The 17,851-nt window shown below is 39.0% G+C and overlaps 1 protein-coding gene across 3 annotated transcripts in view; it reads left to right on the top strand.

The window, feature by feature from the left end:
- Positions 1 to 17,851, top strand: part of tnr (tenascin R (restrictin, janusin)) — a 198,196-nt gene that overhangs the window by 103,009 nt on the left and 77,336 nt on the right. For all 3 annotated transcript variants that reach the window (XM_014332926.2, XM_014332928.2, XM_014332924.2), the window contains exon 4: positions 17,406 to 17,529. In XM_014332926.2, coding sequence (XP_014188412.1) covers positions 17,416 to 17,529 — 114 coding nt within the window. In that variant the 5' untranslated portion in view covers positions 17,406 to 17,415. The remainder of the gene's footprint in view (positions 1 to 17,405; positions 17,530 to 17,851) is intronic.

The raw sequence follows: 17,851 nt of genomic DNA, 5'->3' as shown, positions 1-17,851 counted from the left end.
ATTACATTTTGAATCCACTACCTTAAAAGAGCTTCAATTTACAGACAGAAATGTCAAAAATGTTACAACTATCCCCGGTCTCCCCTACTCAGTTTGTTGTTGGTGCTACATGTGGCAATGTTGACCCAGAATGTTTTGAATCTTTAGGCTTTTTGGGATAATGCTTAAGCCTCTAAGCTCCCCTCTTTGGTTTTTAGTTAAGGTTGGATGAGGATCTGTTAGACTTTCTTTGACTTTCAAATGTTTTATTTTTGATTAAGTTTCTGCTTTTGAAAAAACTAAGCCTTTACTTTAGGTTTTGCAAAAGCTTCACTTGTTTTTGGCACCTTTTTAAACATGTCTCTTAGCATGTGGATTCTATATAACATACTATATATACATACATACCTCAGATGTTGCAGTTTTATTTTTTGCATAGAAATAACTAACATGAATATTTTAATCCTAATATCTATCATAGATAATTAATAAAACTAACCTAAACTATTAAAGTATGGTAAACATTTATTCCATAGTTTTTTGTTTTGGTGGTTTTTTTTGTTTTTGTTTTTTTTTAAAGAGCAGCACTGGCAGGCTAAGTGGAGTCTTGCTCTGGCAGTAGCTGAAACAAAAACTTGGGTGTGGGTGGAGTTCAGTGAGACGATGGATCAAGACCGTCAGATGGCCTTGAAGCAATTCTGGCAAAACGTTAAGAGACTGAGGAGGGGAATGCCAAGCTCTTCTAACACATTGTATAGTCCAGCTGGGGTGCTGCTCACTTCAACTGAGGATACATTTGGTTGGTTGAAGGAATACTTGGAGCATACCTTCAGTCCCACTTTCTTGTGTAGAAAAAGCAGAGTTGGGGAATGCCGGGGGAAGCTTCTCATCCATCATTGGGAATGAAGACAATGAGGTAGTTAAACAACTCCTCGGTGACAGGGTCCCTGAATTTCCAAAGACCTTGGATGTTGTCATGCTATACTGGTTGACATGCCTCTGCGATGGCATGTGTTGATTTGGGACAGTGCCTCCAAATTGGCAAACTGAGGTGGTGGTTCCCATCTTTAAGGACACCTGAGGGTGTGCTCCAGTTATAGGAGGATCACACTCCTCAGCCTCCTTTGAAAGATCGACACAGAAGTACTGGAGAGGAGAGCCTATGTATTAGTCAAACCTTGAAATCAAGAGAAACATTTTTTTCCCCCTTTGTGAAACACTGGACCAGCTCTGTCATCTCAAATATATTCATGCATACATTGGAGTTTACCCAGTCAGTCTACCAAGTGTTTTGTGGACTTACAGAAGGCATTTCATCGCATCCCTCAGAGCATCCTTTGACGGGTGGTTTGGGAGTATGGAATGTCTGTCCCATAGTTTGCCTTTTCCAGTCAACTGCCATGAGAGCTTGCACTATATTGCTGGCAATGATTCAGACTTGTTCCTGGTGAGTGTTGGACTCTGGCAGCCCCCTTGTCACCAATTCTGTTCATAAATTATATAGACGGATTTTCTAGATTTTCCATCTTGGTGGGTGTAGGATATTATCTCTGCTTTTTGCAGATGACATGATTCTTTTAGCTTCAGTGTGGTCTCCACCTCACATTGGAGTAGTTCACAGCTGCGTGTGAAGCAGTGGGTACCTTCAAGCCTGAGACCATGATTCTTAGCAGAAGAAAACAAGTGCACACTCTGGGTTAGAGACAAAGTGCTCCTCCAAGTGGAGGAGTTTAAGTATATGAGTATCTTGCTCACAGGTGACTAGAAAGGAGAGTTGGAAATTGACAGACAGATTGGTGCAGTGTCTGCATTGACCCGAACACAATATTGGTCTGTTGTGGTGAAAAAAGAACCTAGCATAAAAGCGAATCTGTTAATTTACCTGTTGACCTACAATCCCTACCTTCACCAGTGGTCACAAGTTCTGGGTAATGACCAAAATAATGAGATCATGAACACAAGCAACAGAAATGTGTTTTTTTCTGAAAGGTGGGTGGGCACAGCCTTAGAAATTTCTTCCAAGTTGGTTGCTGGTGTTTTCTTTATACAATCTACATGGTATAGCAATCTCTAAGCTCTTGGCTAGTACATACAACACAGTGAAAAAAAATTAAATCAATAACTCTACACACACTTTGGTTTGAAGCAAAATAGCAGTGGGAATTCAAAATTTAAAATAATGATTATTGTGTTTCATATTTCTTTGAATCAATGTCAAATAACCCTGCAGAGAACCCTGCAGGGAAAGTGCTGCATATTTAAAACATAGTACACAAACCGGTGTGGTCTTGTGGTATCTTTTATGTAACTTTAAAACCGTTATATACAAATATTTATTTACAAACTATAAACATAGAAGATCGCAAGCATAGAGTGCTGCATTGGTAAAAATAGAAACATGTAAATTGCCTGGTGTTTATGTAGCACTTTTCTGCTCTTACTGAACACTGGGGAAGGAGAAATTAAATAAATTAAGATCATTACAGGTTTCATACCAAAGGAATGTCAATTTACTTACTGTTCCTTAACTAGACCTTTTTTTCTTTTGTAACTGTACCCTTACTTGTGAGATTTTATTCTATTTCTGCTTTTGCTGTGTTAAGACCAGGCTGGTAAAACACTTCGAGCAGTCTGTCACTGTGACAGGCTCTCTGCTAATGAAGTGGACCCTTGTGTCTTCTCCTCACCAGGCTATTCCTGGAACTCAAAGCATCACAATCTGATGCCCTGGAAAAGAGATGTAGCTGAGATGACCCGTTCAATCTGACCTTACCTTCCTCTATACTGAAGGCAACTTCAATTTGACCTTGTGTAAGCTCGATCAATACTGGATGTCTTAACAGTTTGTCCCTACCGCAGAAAAAAACTGACATTTCCTTTATTATATGATTGTGATTGTGATACCTGACTCTTCTTCGCTGTGATTTATAGTCATAATAAATGCCAGACAAACCCTATAAATGGCAGCTTAATAACGATAATGATTTGCAAGTTTTGCTCTGTTTTTCTTTGTCTGTTTTATTTATATGAATTTATATCATTTCTAAATTGCAAAAGCACAAAAAATCAAAACAAAACACAAAGTTTGACTTGATCTCATCAGAAATGTTATTCAAAGAGTTTTCTGCAGTTCTGATGAAGAAAGCTTGACAGTTCTTAGTCTTCTGTCTAGACCGTGAAATGACCAAATCAGTACTGCCTTAGGATCCCAAGCCACGGTTATACTCACAAGGACTTAAAAGCTCAGATACAGCTGGGCTCTAGTCCAAGGTGTGGCTTAAGGGTAATGAATACAATTTCTTCATTGTACTGGTAGCCAGTAAAGGCACGCAAGGTCCAGTTCTCAATAGGAGTAAGATTTCTGGCAATGCACCATAGAGATCGATGAGATTATTAACGAGGGGTAGGAATGAAGTCAATCCAGCAGCTTCTTTAAGCAATCCTTGGAGATTTATACCAGAAGATATTGAACAATGGCACTGATTTGTCAAGGGACTTGACAATCAAACGATTTATCTACATTTTATGTCTGTAACTCTTCAGATTGACCAGTAATAAAATGGCTTATCAGTCTTTCCTCTCAGTTGGTACCCGACTCAGTATTAAAAGTCAAGTCCAGTTATAGTTTGGTTAATAATTTATATTTGGAAGTCAAAGTCAGTACTGGACCAGGTTAGCCTTTTACAGAGAAATAATAAAGAGTGGTATCTATAGAAAATGGATGCAACCACTATATGGTGCATATTTAAACAAAGGAAAAAAAGCACAAAAATACTACCAGTGGTAATACTACCACTACAACTGTTACTACTACTACTACTACTAATAATAATAATAATAAAAATAATAATACAAACAATCAGTTATGCAAGGTTCTTGGGGCATCTCTTACCTAAACGGTTTAAACCTAAATAATTGTTTCCAATAAATATAATACTATATAATTTTATAAACTCATAAATCTCAACTTCAGCAGGGGATCTTAATTTTATTTATTTATTTATTTGTTTTTTAGTTGCTTACAGCATTTTTGATTCTATAGGTAGAAACCCCAAATTCCCTCCATAAAAGTGCTTCCTCTATGATGTTCGCTTGCCTTCTTAACCTTTGATGGTAACTCAGGATGCAAACCTAACCTGTTTCGGATCAGTTTAGGTTCCAGATTAGAGATCAGCAGATATGAAGCCACCACTTTCTGACTAGTCGACACTACCAAAATTCCTGGAGGATTTCTCCGACCGCTGTACCTGGATAGCAGGAGTGTATACATTTTTTCATAGCATCAAACGTCTTTGTGTTTCCTGGATGAGCATCAGTAAGAGATACAGACTTTTATTTAAGATTTTCCTTATTTTGTCCCGGTTTGCAACAATTTTGTTGTTGTATAAGCATTAATGCATAAATCAGGATAGCTATTTGAACTCGTGGGCTTTATATCAGTCACACGTAAACTAAGGCTAGATTTAAATTCTGTCTTTGTATTTCTTTCTTTACTTCCTGTCAGACCATTAAACACCACTGAGACTACAGCTGAAAGACTGAATGGTAAAGCTCTCTTATGCAAATTTAAACATTAATTGAACAGAATACGATTATATACTGTATACTAATACTATATTATAACTCATCAGATTCTCTCTTGACTCCATGATAGTTGTGATATTCAATTGAAAGTATGCAAGTTTGCTAACACAGCTTTGCTTCCTGTCTTCAAATCAGCGACGCTTCAGTAATACAGTAGCTTTTTTCCAGTCTTATTGACTAAAATGTTTAAAGTGCGCACACATTCATACAGTGTTTTAACACTAAGCTGCTACTACTACGGTAGTGCTTGTCTTTTATCTGTCGCAGCTATTTTATTATCATTCTGTAGTCGGTGTGTAACCTCTTCATATTTCTTTAATATTATCATTTACTCTTCTGCTGTAAAATCATCCACTCGGTTGCCGGCGAACTAATAAATGTGACTGCCAGTGCCAAGCCTTTTTATGTGAGTGTGTGTATACCAAGATCAGGAAACACTGGGTTAACACTTGGTTAACTGGTTTACTGTTAGGGTATGTGAATCCAGATAACCGAAAGATAACCTGAGTATGTCAATCTTGTTTTGCAGTGCAGGGCCTAGTTTTCTTTGTGCTGTTAGTATTGAATATATTTCTGTAGATTATATTGTAGTTTATTTATTTATTCACAGGCAGAATCCAAAACCTTTCAGAAAGAAATAGCAAAGCCTAAGGCCTGACATTTTTGGCCATTGTCCTGGGTTTTGATTTTATATTTGATGTGTTTCATTGGAGTTCCTGTTTGAGAGTTGTATATCCTTTGTGTTATGTTGATTCTGTTCTTTAGGTTTGTGTTCTTGGTTACCTTTGGGTAAATACTCCTGCCATTCCTTTGTTCATTGCTGTATCGTTAACATGACTGTGTGTTGGTGGTAGTGTATTTCCATTGTTTTCTGATCTTGTGTCTATAATGCATCAAAAGAGCAAAAGACTTTGTGTTTCTTTAGGACTAATCAGCAATAAATACTTTTTTCATCTGCCTCGAGAGTATCTGCTTGTGGTTTCGCTACTCTTCACACAGCTCATTGTGACAGGTGTAGCAGATTACATAGGTATTACCACAAAATATTACTAAACTAAACAAGAATGAAGCGTAAAATCACAGTGTCATTGATAAGCCTGCTTTAGCATGAAACATTCTCCATTTTAATGCCTTCACTACATTTAGAAACAGGTTTTTATTAAAGTATGACAATGCCTGCACAAATACAAGCAGATAGTCATAATAATGAAACATAATACTATTTCGGCGTTAAAGCAACCACTTATTGTGGCTCTCCGCCATTGAGCTATTTATTTAGTAATTGAATCCAATCCCTAGTGAGCGCCAGGAGCACTTCTTCCCTCGCTGTCATGGCATCGAGCAGACAGCTGCAACAGAAGAACGTGTCAATCCTTCTGATCCCTCATAGCTGCTTTATCGTCTCTGCACAGCTTATGATATTGGATTGTTGCTGCGTTTTGTGTCGCGTTTCAACCCACCTTAAATCACAGGAGAGAGAGCGAGCGAGAAACAGATAGCACAGGTGGGAGGAGTATGACTTTTTTCCCCACCTATTTACTGTATATGAAAGGTACAGCAGAAAGTGTTTGTCATTTCTGTCCCCACAAGAAACAAAAGCCTTTGAAAGGGGAAGATGAAAGGAGAGAAATGGCTTACTAGAAAAGAAGGGAATTGGACAAGCAGACGATGACAGCTCATCAGGTGACAGGCTGGAGGTTTTTGATGTTTTTTTTTTTTTGTCCATTTTTTTTTTTGTTTTAGGTCATGCCTGAGTAAAAAGATAGTGAAAGGGAATTGAGTGAAAAGGGAGGGAAAGAGAGGCAGAGGAGTACAAATGCATGTCGGACTCAGGCAATGACAGGCTGTTTGATGTGTTTTGTGCAGGTCCCACATAGAAGAGTGATAAAATGTAAATGAGTGCTGCTTTCGAAAGAGAATATACACCTAGCATGCATAAAATACCCCTCAAAATACGGCATGGCAGCTTTTGGCTTGGTATATTTATGTTTTCTGCCCTTATGTATTTTCTTTTATTTAATAAATGATTATTTCTTTTCAAAAATGTGCAGTGGGCAGCCCTGAGATGGAAAATGAATTTGCTAAAAGCCATGTATTGTATCAGGGCAGAATAGAGGAGAAGTGGGTATTCGGCTGCAGCAGACAGTGAAAGAGAAAAAGAAGTCTTTTTCATTCTCCCGACTCACAGCTGACTGAACTCAAAAGGACTTAAGCATTTTCCTTCACTCTAAATTTTTTAACTCTCCTCTCACACTCGTCCACCCGTCCATTCTGTCCATTTAGCTCAATCTGTCCCCCGTGCCCTCTTTCTGAATCTCTCTCGTGTTCTCTTGTCTCTATGCAGCATTTATTTATTTATTTTTTATCTGGTTTCTCCTCACCGACTCTGTGCTTGTGTTTTTCTTCCACTGTTTATCTGCCTGATTTTTTCTTTTTTTGTCATTATGAATGTTCTCTTTTTATCTCTGTTTCAGGATTTATCTTTTGTTGCAGTTTGTCTCATTTTCTGTCAAACTGTGCAAATTTGTCTCATTTGTGAGACAAACTATTTTTCTACCAGCACTGAACAACTGAGAGAAGACAATTCGACGTTTGAATATAAGCTAAATACAAAAGGAGTCTAGATGGGGTACATACACTCACGGCCAATTATCCAATCACATGGCACCAACTCATTTGAGGCGAGTAGGCATGGTCAGAATGACCTGCTGGATTTAAATATGAGCAGCAGAACAGGGAAGAAAGCTCATTCCACTAATTTCCAACATAGCATGGTTCAAAGTCACTTAAACCATCACTAGGGTTTACAGAGAATGGATCCGAAAAAGAAAAATGTTGATGGAAGAGATCAGAGGAGATTGGTCAGATTACTTTGAGCTGATAGGAAGGCAACAGGAACTCAAATAACCACTCGTTATTCCCAAGGTATGCAGAAGAGTATCTCTGAATGGACCACATATCGATCCTGAAGCAGATAGACCACAACAGCAGAAGACTACCCTGAGTCCTCTAGGAACTCAAACAATGTTGTCTGGTCTGTTAATTCTCATCTATCGACATTAGTTGAATTTAATCATTCAGGTGTACACTCTAAATTATGACAAAAGCTGGCAATAGTGGAACACGCCCATCCTTAATTCATGTAGCACACGTCACCTATCACAGACTGGCACCTCAAATGCTAAATGTTCGTCTCGCACTTCTATGTCTTTTTTTCTGAGTAAAGTCTTGCTGGGATTTCTGCTTGGCCTATTGTTGTTGTACTGGCCATATGTTTGGCTGAAAGTTATTAATTAGGAGAAACAAATTAGTGAAAGACTGAAAGACACAGATTAAAGAAACTTCTTTCAGATGAACAACCACTGTGCAGCAGTTCTTTCTTCACTGCATGTTATCACAGTTCTTCCTGTGAACATTTGTTTACACGTTCCTTGATAAATGGATCACTGTGTGCAGTGTGGAGCACACAGTCATCAGTGGCCTGAGGTTGTATTATTTGCTGTAGAATTGAATCCATTTCTTGGTCCCATCTTTGCTCTGAAACAGCCCTGAAATGGGGGAAAGACTGGTTGCAGGAACAGCCAATGAACAGAGCCCAATGGTCCTGAAAGACAAGGCAATTTGGCCAGAGTGATGGGAATAATGAGAAAAGCATCGTGATGTTGCCTGAGTCCAATTTAGAAGGTAGGGAAGCAGGGAGACTGAGAGAGAAAGACACTGGGAGAAAGAAGCAGATGCGAGGATGGAGAAGGAATAAAGGAATGCGAGCGATGGGAGAGAGAGAAAATGAGCGATCACCCACGCAAGAAAGCATGGTATTGGTTTTATGTTCATGTTGAGGTGGCTGCACATTAACCTGTGCAAATGGAAGTTGTGGCTTTACTTCCATAGGGTTAGCCAGGAGGGGATAACAGGGGTTCTTCCAGAAAAAGAGAGTAAGAAATAAATGATGGCAGAGGAGAGAAATGTCAGTTTTTCCATCTCTACAGCATGTGGCTTTCAGTCTGAAAATCAGCATCTCCGGACGAATGGAATTACTTCACAGTGTGGAAGAAATGACTTTCAGGGATAAAGAAAATCCTCAGAGAAAGAGAGAAAATGAAATCCCTGTTAGTGAGATAAAAGAAGATGGTGAAAGTGACAACTGGAGATAATAAAAAACGAGAGAAGCAAAAAAGAGGAGATGGACCGGGATAGAGCAAAGGTGATTTTTCTGAATGAGGTGAATAAAATCATGAGGGGGAGAAAAGTCGGGGGGGAAAAAACGTTGTCGCCTTCATCCTCTCCTCACCGACTCCATGTTGTAATGTAGCGGTGTGTTACTGAAGAGCACCGGCAACATTTCAGCAGATGGATGTGTTGTGCCCCCTGATAGCAGTTCAGGCCTGAGTCTAGCATCCAGTCTGCTGCACCTTAAAGCAGAGGAGGGCTTGATCACAGTGTCTCTCTACGCCGATGAGTCTCTGTGTCTTATAAGCTAGGGAGGCCCCAGAGATCACCAGGGCTGGATTACAGAAGGCGATTGCTTCATAAACACTTTCACTGTCCTCCTCTGGACAGCTGTAAAGGGATAGTGACAGTCAACTGCTCCCAGGGCTGATTTATCTGTTCTCGTGAAGCCCCGGAGGCTTCCACAGACGAAGGAGACCACATGCACAGATTGAGACATACAGGGCAGACAGCAAACACTTATTCAGGAGGCAACAGTCTAAAAAGCCCCATGGCCATGGAACGAGAGCGGCAGACACACACACACACACACACACACACACACACACACACACACACACACACACACACACACACACACACACACCCACACATTCAGAGTTAATGAAGCTTTCCAGTACGCATCCCTTCCATAATCCAACAGGGATGTTAATCTCCTGTGGGTCCCTAACTGCTAAAACAAACAGATACACACACCTACACACACATTTTTTTTTTCTGAAAGACTCTATGATCGTGAGGGGAGTGTGGGAAGTGATGCATTCAGTGGCTGCTTCCCGTTTCATGGTGCAGCTGGCTGGATGAGAGAGGCTTGTTCAGCTGCGTGCTCCTTCTCTTCAACTTTCTTTTTCATATCTCTTGAACCGTCTTCTGTTGGTTCTCATGTTTTGTTTTATTTCATTATTACATCCCTGTAATCATTTTACTTTCACTCCTGTCTGTAATTACATCTTGTTATTTTTGTAGCATGCTATTTCTTTCTGTGCACACTCTCCCCCCCTTTTCCCTTGTGTTCTTATAGTTTCTAATACTTCATCTTCTTCAAATCTTTCACTTTTCCCCCTAAAATAATAACTGGTATGTAGATAAATTATGAAAAAAGTGGGTTCATCCAGAACCTTACAAGGCGCTCAAGTGTAAATGCAGGTGGTGCAACATGTTTTAAGAGAAAACCCACGGGAGCGAGAACGCCACGAGTTGTTGTAAATTTTGCTATCCGTTCAGTAAAGAGCTACAAGCACAACACTCGCACAATTCATGGCTCGGTTCACTCATCCGCGGTGAGGGAATCATAATGGATGAGGCAGGGAGTAGCGCTTACAGCGGCTGTTGATACTGTTGCGGTAATAACAACCTGTTGTGTTTTTTGTTGCTCACATAGAAAGACAGGTTTTCACACCTCCAGTGTAAACTAAGAATAGGCTGTACAGCACTGCAGGACTCTGTGTGAGTCTGTTGACATCAAAGTTCAATATTAAGCACAATATGTTTTTTAAAAAAATATCTGCAGTTTGAATGACCAAACAACAGCAATAATAATCCTTGGGAAAAGTACAGCCGAGTGTTTGCAACTACCTACTGCAACTACCCAAATATAGCAACAGCTCATTCTTAAGCTACTGTACTGGCTTGGGCGATGTGTTGTTTCACTATCATTTGTACAAAACTGTTTATTTGAATTCCATGTGTAATAAATGGATATGAATCTGTGGGTCGAAATAGTCATCAGAAAAATATGTTTTCTATTCCTGTTAACAAAACTAATATTTGCTATGAAAAACTACACTGTCTTTCAGTTCTAAGTTTTTACATGTCAGGGCATGATAAAGAACTTCAGATGAACAATAAGACGCGACATATAACAATATATCATTATTATTAACAGAAACTAAAGAGAAGTCAAGAGTTAGCATGTAAAAAAAAAAAAAAAACTAGGCACAGCCCAGCTTCTCTGAGAACCAAGGAAAAATGTTTTGTTCAGTTCAACTTTTTTTGTGATTTCCTTCCTGTTTGGAGTCAGAAAAGAGGCCACCCAAACACATGAGATATCATTGGAGAGGTCAGGATGCTCACTGTTGAGCACATCAGGACTTAGTAGGGTAGCTCAAATAAGTAAAAAGATATAGAACAAATACGAATGTCTATTACAGAGGGCATCCAAGTGACTTCTTAAGTCTCAGCTGACTGCAGGTTTTCCCAAACTTTCAAACTGCACATTTGCATAATGACTGAAACTAGCACCACTAGCGAACAATGAGCTGTGTTAGCCAGCGATGCTAGTTTCGGTCCCTTAGATACGAGGTTTTCTCCTGGCAACACAGTTCAGTCTTTTTCTAATTATGCTGTCATAACATTAGATTTTCAGTGTATTGCTTTTACTTTCGCAGAAAGGACGTACTCATGTTTTTTTCACACACTGCTTCTGCATTTTGGCACAGTTCTTAATAACATGCTATGTTTTTTTTATCATGTTATTTTTATCATGTCCTCATGTGTAAAACAATAGGAAACAATAGGCTTTGGTTTTATAGCAACTGATATCTCATCGAAAAAAAAAATTATTAAGTATTCCCAGGTTTGTTATTTAACCAGTGTGAAATACAGTCTGACATACAGGTGAATGGATAAAAAGCAAAAAAAAAAAAAAGCTCCCTCATAGATGAAAGAAAGTCCCAGCTTTCTTAGTCAGATAAAAACTTTTCTGACACATTACACTTTGTGGGAGTCACGACACAGTCACATCAGGATCTAGTTCAAAAAAACAAAACAAAGGGTCTTCTTTCTCCTACCGTCAGTGGCTATGCTATTACACAAACATGCTTGTTAACTTGGTCTGCAAGCTCCTCTAAAGGATGAATAATATAACGGCACCTGAATATATTATACGTTCAGTGTGGCTGGGTCAACAGGTTCAATTAATGCTTGAATAAGAGCCAAAATCAGCAAGAGGTGTGATCTAAGCAGAGCCATTGGAATAAATGCCAGTGAACATCATGTGGTGCAGCAGTTTTTCTTTTTAAAAAATAAAAAGTACTAAGAGAGATCTAAGGAAAACAGCAAGGAGAGACACAGAAAAGCAAAATAAAGCTCCCTTATACATCTCAGGATGGTTCAGTTTCCATTGTCTGCTCTGTCGCATGTGGCAAAACCAGAAAAAAAAGAGAAATATCCTCATACAGAAACATAATGTATGTTCAGATTTGAAAGGATCACCTTTAAAACCTGGGGAATACACAAAAGAGGTTAAGTAAGCTTTTAAGTAAGAATGTGATCAGAAGCATGAGCATTACCTAATCAAGGCACCAAGCAGCATTGACACCCTTACACTGTGATTGAGTGACTTGCTGTCTTCAAACACAAATTGCAGTAGCCCCAACGGAAAACACTGCAGTAAACTTCCTTTATTGTAGTCGAAACTCATGAGTGATGAGTTACAAAAATAGGTTTAGTTAATTAACCATGCCTCAGTGGTTCGTAATGAAAACAGTTCTGTATATTGTAAATATTGTAGAAACTTGTGTGACAAATCGAGTTCTATAGCACAGATTGTAAACGTTTGAGCTAATATCAGAGAGAGAGAGAGATCCTTTGTTAGCTCACTTGAGAGTATGTGGATATTCTCTGATTTTACTTTGGCTTCTCCGAGTCTGTTGGAGCAGCTGGTGATCTTCCCAGGACATCTTATTAGATCCAAAATGCTATTTTTAGTGAAAAGGGTAGAGATTGGGTTCAGAAGATGAAGACTTCTACTGACAAGGCCAAGTTTTGTATCACTTTGTGGAAATCTGGCTAGAGGTGCTAAATTGATTATCACATCACTCAAGCGAACATTAAGCCTGCAATATTTTCTGCACTGCCTATTCAGCCAGGGTAGCAACTTGGATATGCTGGAGCCTGTTGAAGATGATATTGGATAAGAGGCTAAGAACAGGCATTCACATTTCCATATATCTATCCATCCATCCATCCATCCATCCAGTAGGTATTGGGGTGGGGGGTAGGGTCGGGGGTGGGGGGGTATGTATCGTTAGTATTGCAATTTTTTGCATGGCAATATTGTATTGATACAGGATCATCAACTATAAGGGCTCATCACATCTAGTAGAAGGCAATCTTTCTGCAACTAGTTGCACTCTGACTTGGACTGACTGCGGCCACTCTCAAAGAGATTTTCGAAGGTTGGTAAATGATCGCTGCCTAATTTATAAATGCTGAATGAGTCTTTATCAATGAGTGGAACTCCAGGGGATTTGACTCGATTGACTGTAACTATTTACCAGTGTTAATTGCTGTATTACCAGAAACAGCTTGTCCCTGATTCAAAAATAGGCTGGTAACAAACAGTGTCAAATGACAACATTTATGGCAGGTTTTAGTGGCAGTGATGGTTGCTTTACACAACTCAAAAAAAGAAAAACAACTGAAGTGTAACACTAACAAATATAATTTTAAGGATATAATTAGCAGTTGGAAAAAAATTGTAGTATATATTGTTACAGTACTCAGCATATCACAAAATGTTAAAAATGGTAGATTCCCACAGCTACCATCCATCCATTTTCATTTTAACACTTCATCACAGGGCTAACACAGAGAGACAGACAACCACACACTCGCACATCTGTACTGTTGGCCAATTTAGAATCAGCATTTAAATTAACAATCCTGTCTTTGGTCTGTGGGAGGAAACCAAAGCAAATGGGGAAGTATCATGCTGGCTCATGGACAACATACAGATTGCACCTGTAAGGCCCCAACACCTTCTTGCTGTGAGGTGAAAGTGTTATGCACTGCTCCAACTGTACCACCCACTGGCAGCCATTTATCATGCAAATACAAATAGATGCTATACATAGCACATGTTACAGTTTCAATCAAATGCTAAAACATCACAAGCAGGAGCTGTGCGGTGGAATGCAATCAAAAGACTGACGTATTTAATGTCAAAAAATGCAAAGAATATTTCAGTATTGCATTGCTTGAGTAAAATACTTAATATGTTTTTTGAAGGTGGGATATTTTGTCATGTACTGCTGGTAACAGCTGGTCTGGAAACTGTGAGATACACTTAACTCTGTATAATAATTTAATGATTCCGCTTTACAGTATTCATTAATCCTTTGTAAACATCATCTACATCATCTACATATTGATATGTGTCATAGTTTGATTATTATGTCTTAAAACCAAGATACAGTTTTGCCATTTACCAGCTCCAGCGTCAATATCTACTAAATATGATTAAAGGACTGTTTCTAAATAATGGGATAAGTATCTCAGTGTAATTACACTATGCATTTTTAGATTCAGTTCTCTTTTTATGTTGACTCGGTTGCTCATAAACCCCATTGTGGATGAAAGGGAGAGATATTGTCAAGGATTCAAATATTCACCTCAGAGAGAAGTTTAATCTAACAGAGATGAAAAAAGTTAGAAAGACAAGATCAAAGCAACTTTTTTTAACATCAAACTCATAAGCTTGCTGGCTTTTGTGATTCATTTTATAGCGCTAGATATTTTGTAGCGGCCTCCTTTGTGTAGGCTGATTTTACCTTTTCCTTTGTGACATTGCATAAAGTGCCCTGATGGTTTTTATTATAATTGGAACAGGCAGTTTCATTTCAGCCTCGCAGGGGGTGAACTCACCCAATTTCACTGAAGAAAATCACCAGGTAATACATGATGTGACAGCATTGTTTCAGAGCTTCCTCAAAGCCATAAAATTTATATTCTCCTAGATGAACGAAATAGTTAGTGGTAAGGAAATGGCTTTGATCTTACATGCACATGCCCTCATATTTTCCTGTGAAGCTGAAGAAATATTTTTTAAACTTCTACATTAGGCTTCTATTATACAGAAGAATTAAAAACACTTTATATTTGACATAAAGTGTGTTTTCATGAAAATATACACATTTGTCAAACATTTTTTGGAGTACTTGTGCATACGGGGGCTTTCTGTGAGTGCATTGTGGATTTGAAAGCATGTGTATCATTGCTGGGTGGCTTTGTGTTTGCTTCTCTAAGTGCATATGTTCTCTCTCCTGGAAAAAAGTGAGTAAATTAAGCCTGTTATACCGCCTAAAGCATGTCGATTCTCTTCAGTGTGAATGAGTGGGTCTGTATTTAATTGAGCTTCCGTGAAAAACCTTGTCTGTGCGGTAATGCTCGTGGGCATCAGCTTGCACCATGACCCTGGAACAGAAGTATACTCTTGTGACTTTGAACCTCTTTCAAAGTTTTATTACTGCCAGCGTAAAAAATATATATATGGGTTTGCTATTTGCCTTGAAGGATGAAACTCTGAATGCACACCCTAGACCTCTACCTTATTTGTTTATAGTAAGAGAAATGAAAATTTTTGTGATACTTCTGTGTCATTGTCCTTCTGTGTCATTGAACAGTCTGATATGTTGACACGTATTTTTACGGGCACAATACAGATTCATCATTGTATGCTGGCCACTTTAGTAGGGACAAGCCTTCATCTGTTTTTTTAACACAAATGTCTAATAAATCAATCGCATGGCACCAACTCAGTGGATTTAGGCCTGTAGACATGGTGAAGATGACCTGCGAACGATTTCCCCAATAAAAGCCAGTTAGCAGCAGTCCTCTGGAAGAATATGCCTTCTTGATGTTAGAGGTCAGAGGAAATGACCAGATTGATTTGAGCTGATAGGAAGCTCTGAAACCTGGATTGACAAGGTATAAAGTGTGAGTGTATATTATCTGATTAGTTGCCAGAAAAGCCAAAATATTATATTGAATACGACTGCAAAATGATCCAAAAATTATATGTGTCCAAATTTTAAAAAAAAAACCAAAAGCAAATAAAAAAACAGAAAAGCAAATGCAGAGAGGAAGACTTGCACAGGTCAAGTACTTCAGGACTGCTTGACACATGTCATAAAGACTGTGTTAGAGAGAAAGGGAAAGACATACAACAAATAAGGAGCCTTTTGCAAATAAGAGAAAAAACAATGAGAAGAGAACAAGTCATGCTGTTTATATTATAACATCGTGGTAAAGGTTGATCACGAGAGCTGCTTCCTGTCTTCCCTTTCTTAGGAACTGAATGAAATCCCTACATATGTAATGCCATTTGTCATCTTTTAAGAATGCGTCCGCCGTCCACCGAAGCTCGCCAATGGCATCCATCTTTGGCTAATGGCTGTGAACAAGACAGTTCCAGTTGGCTTTGTTCATCTCACTTTGTCATCATCTTCATGCTCATCGTTTCTGTGCTGAATTCACCAGTTAAATGGCTCCAGTCTTGTCGAGCAGTGGCTCCATGCTTGAAGGGAGGTTTCAAAGTACAAAAAAGTTCCATCTCTTCACCATAAAGTGAAGAGCGCTGGTTGGAAGTCAATTTCTGCAAGGCCAAAGTCATTTTTAAAAGTGCTAGAAGCACAGTGTGGAGCGAGGCGTGCTGGAAATGGTAACATATGACCAACCATTCTCCTCCTATGGAACCGTTTTGATAAACTGTGTGCGCTGTCGTGCTTTGTGTGAGTGTAGATCTTCACCACACATATAGAAAATCCCTTGCACATCTACTCAGGGTTTTTTGTCTCTGTCACAAAATGAAGGATGTGCTCAGGTAGATATGTGACTGTGTGACTAATCTTCAGTATAGAAGCAAATAGTCTGAGACACTGCGTATGCATTAATTCCAGAAAAAAAAATCATTTTCTCTGAATGAGACAACTTTAAAGATGCTTGGCTCAAACGCACTGGGGGTCTCTCTGTTTTTCATTTATGTGCAAATACACTCATGTTTCAACATTTCCACCCTAAATGATCAAAAAAAAGAAGAAAAAAAGGCCTGAGCCAGTTAGGTGCGATAAGAACATTTCCATCTGTCTCTCACAAAAGGAGCCAGCTGAGAGCAATAGCCTGCTTCACCAACATGAGATTGTATTGTTGTGATAAAAGGTTTTTTGAATGCAGACAACACAGACTCTTTTTCAACTCCTTCCTTTCGCCCCCACTAACCACATATGTCTGTTAAAACTTAGGGGTAATGTGCGAATATCTACGGTCGAGCATAAAATGAAAATGTGTTATTATTGTGACAAAACTAGCAGCTTTAAAATTTAACTTCAGTTCTGTCATGTCCCTGCTGATATCTGACAGTTTGCTTCGAGCATCTGCATCAGCTGTGCGGCTTTTATTCCAGTAGTTTCCCGTTCTCCCTCTTCTGCTCAACGGAGAGGGGATTACAGCAGCATCACTCAGACCGTGTCTCTGCTGAAATCCATCTATCAACCCTCTCCCTGAGCAATATTTCTGTATTGCTCCCAAGTGGGAAGATCAAATATTTGGTATTGCACAGTGAAATCCATTCAAAGGTTCTTAGCTGACTCCATAATCCCCGGAAGAGTTTCTTTTTCTCTATAAAGCCAATTATTTCACATCAGATCAAAGGCATTTATTTATCATTTACAGCGGATAAGCTGAAGGTACTACAACTACCCATTCGCTCACGTACAGCAGACAGAGAGATGCACAGACACAGGAGTAATTCCATACTTTTCTTTTCCTGAAACCTAATTTTTAATGATTCCCTGCTTCACTTCTTTCTCTTCTACTTCTTTGCTCCTTCGCAGTTTCCAGTGGATGGTACTGTTCACTCGGGCTGTCTCCGGCATGCCAATGGCACGACAGCATCACCAGGCCAGTGTGCCCACAGCAAGCTGGATCCTGGTTTTGGCTCTGTTTCTCACTCTACAGGTGAATTAAAAGAAATATTCCTGTTGGTTTCTTTATTTGTTCTGTTTTCTGTTTTGTTTTTTTCTTTTAATGAGTAGCACTGTTTTTTCTCATTCATTGTTTATTTCCACTGAACTATTATTGGCAGTAATGTTAATCACTTGATTCTGGGCACAAATCCACTGAAATCCTGTCCTGGCCAGTTTGAATATCGAGAAGAAATAATGAGTTCGACTGCTTGTATTTCAGTTTGTTCCAGTTTCTTCTAGAAAGTAGACTGTTTCAGTTATTAAACTCAAAGTTTCACAGTTGACTGTCTTAGTTAATGTTGTGTTTGTCGAGC

The sequence above is a fragment of the Haplochromis burtoni genome, unplaced genomic scaffold (genome assembly GCF_018398535.1).
Source record: "Haplochromis burtoni strain Fernald_Lab_line unplaced genomic scaffold, NCSU_Asbu1 Contig_3, whole genome shotgun sequence".
NCBI classification, from domain to species: Eukaryota; Metazoa; Chordata; class Actinopteri; order Cichliformes; family Cichlidae; genus Haplochromis; species Haplochromis burtoni.
The sequence above is the reverse complement of the archived record's forward strand: the minus strand, read 5'-3'. Positions and strand labels throughout refer to the sequence as shown.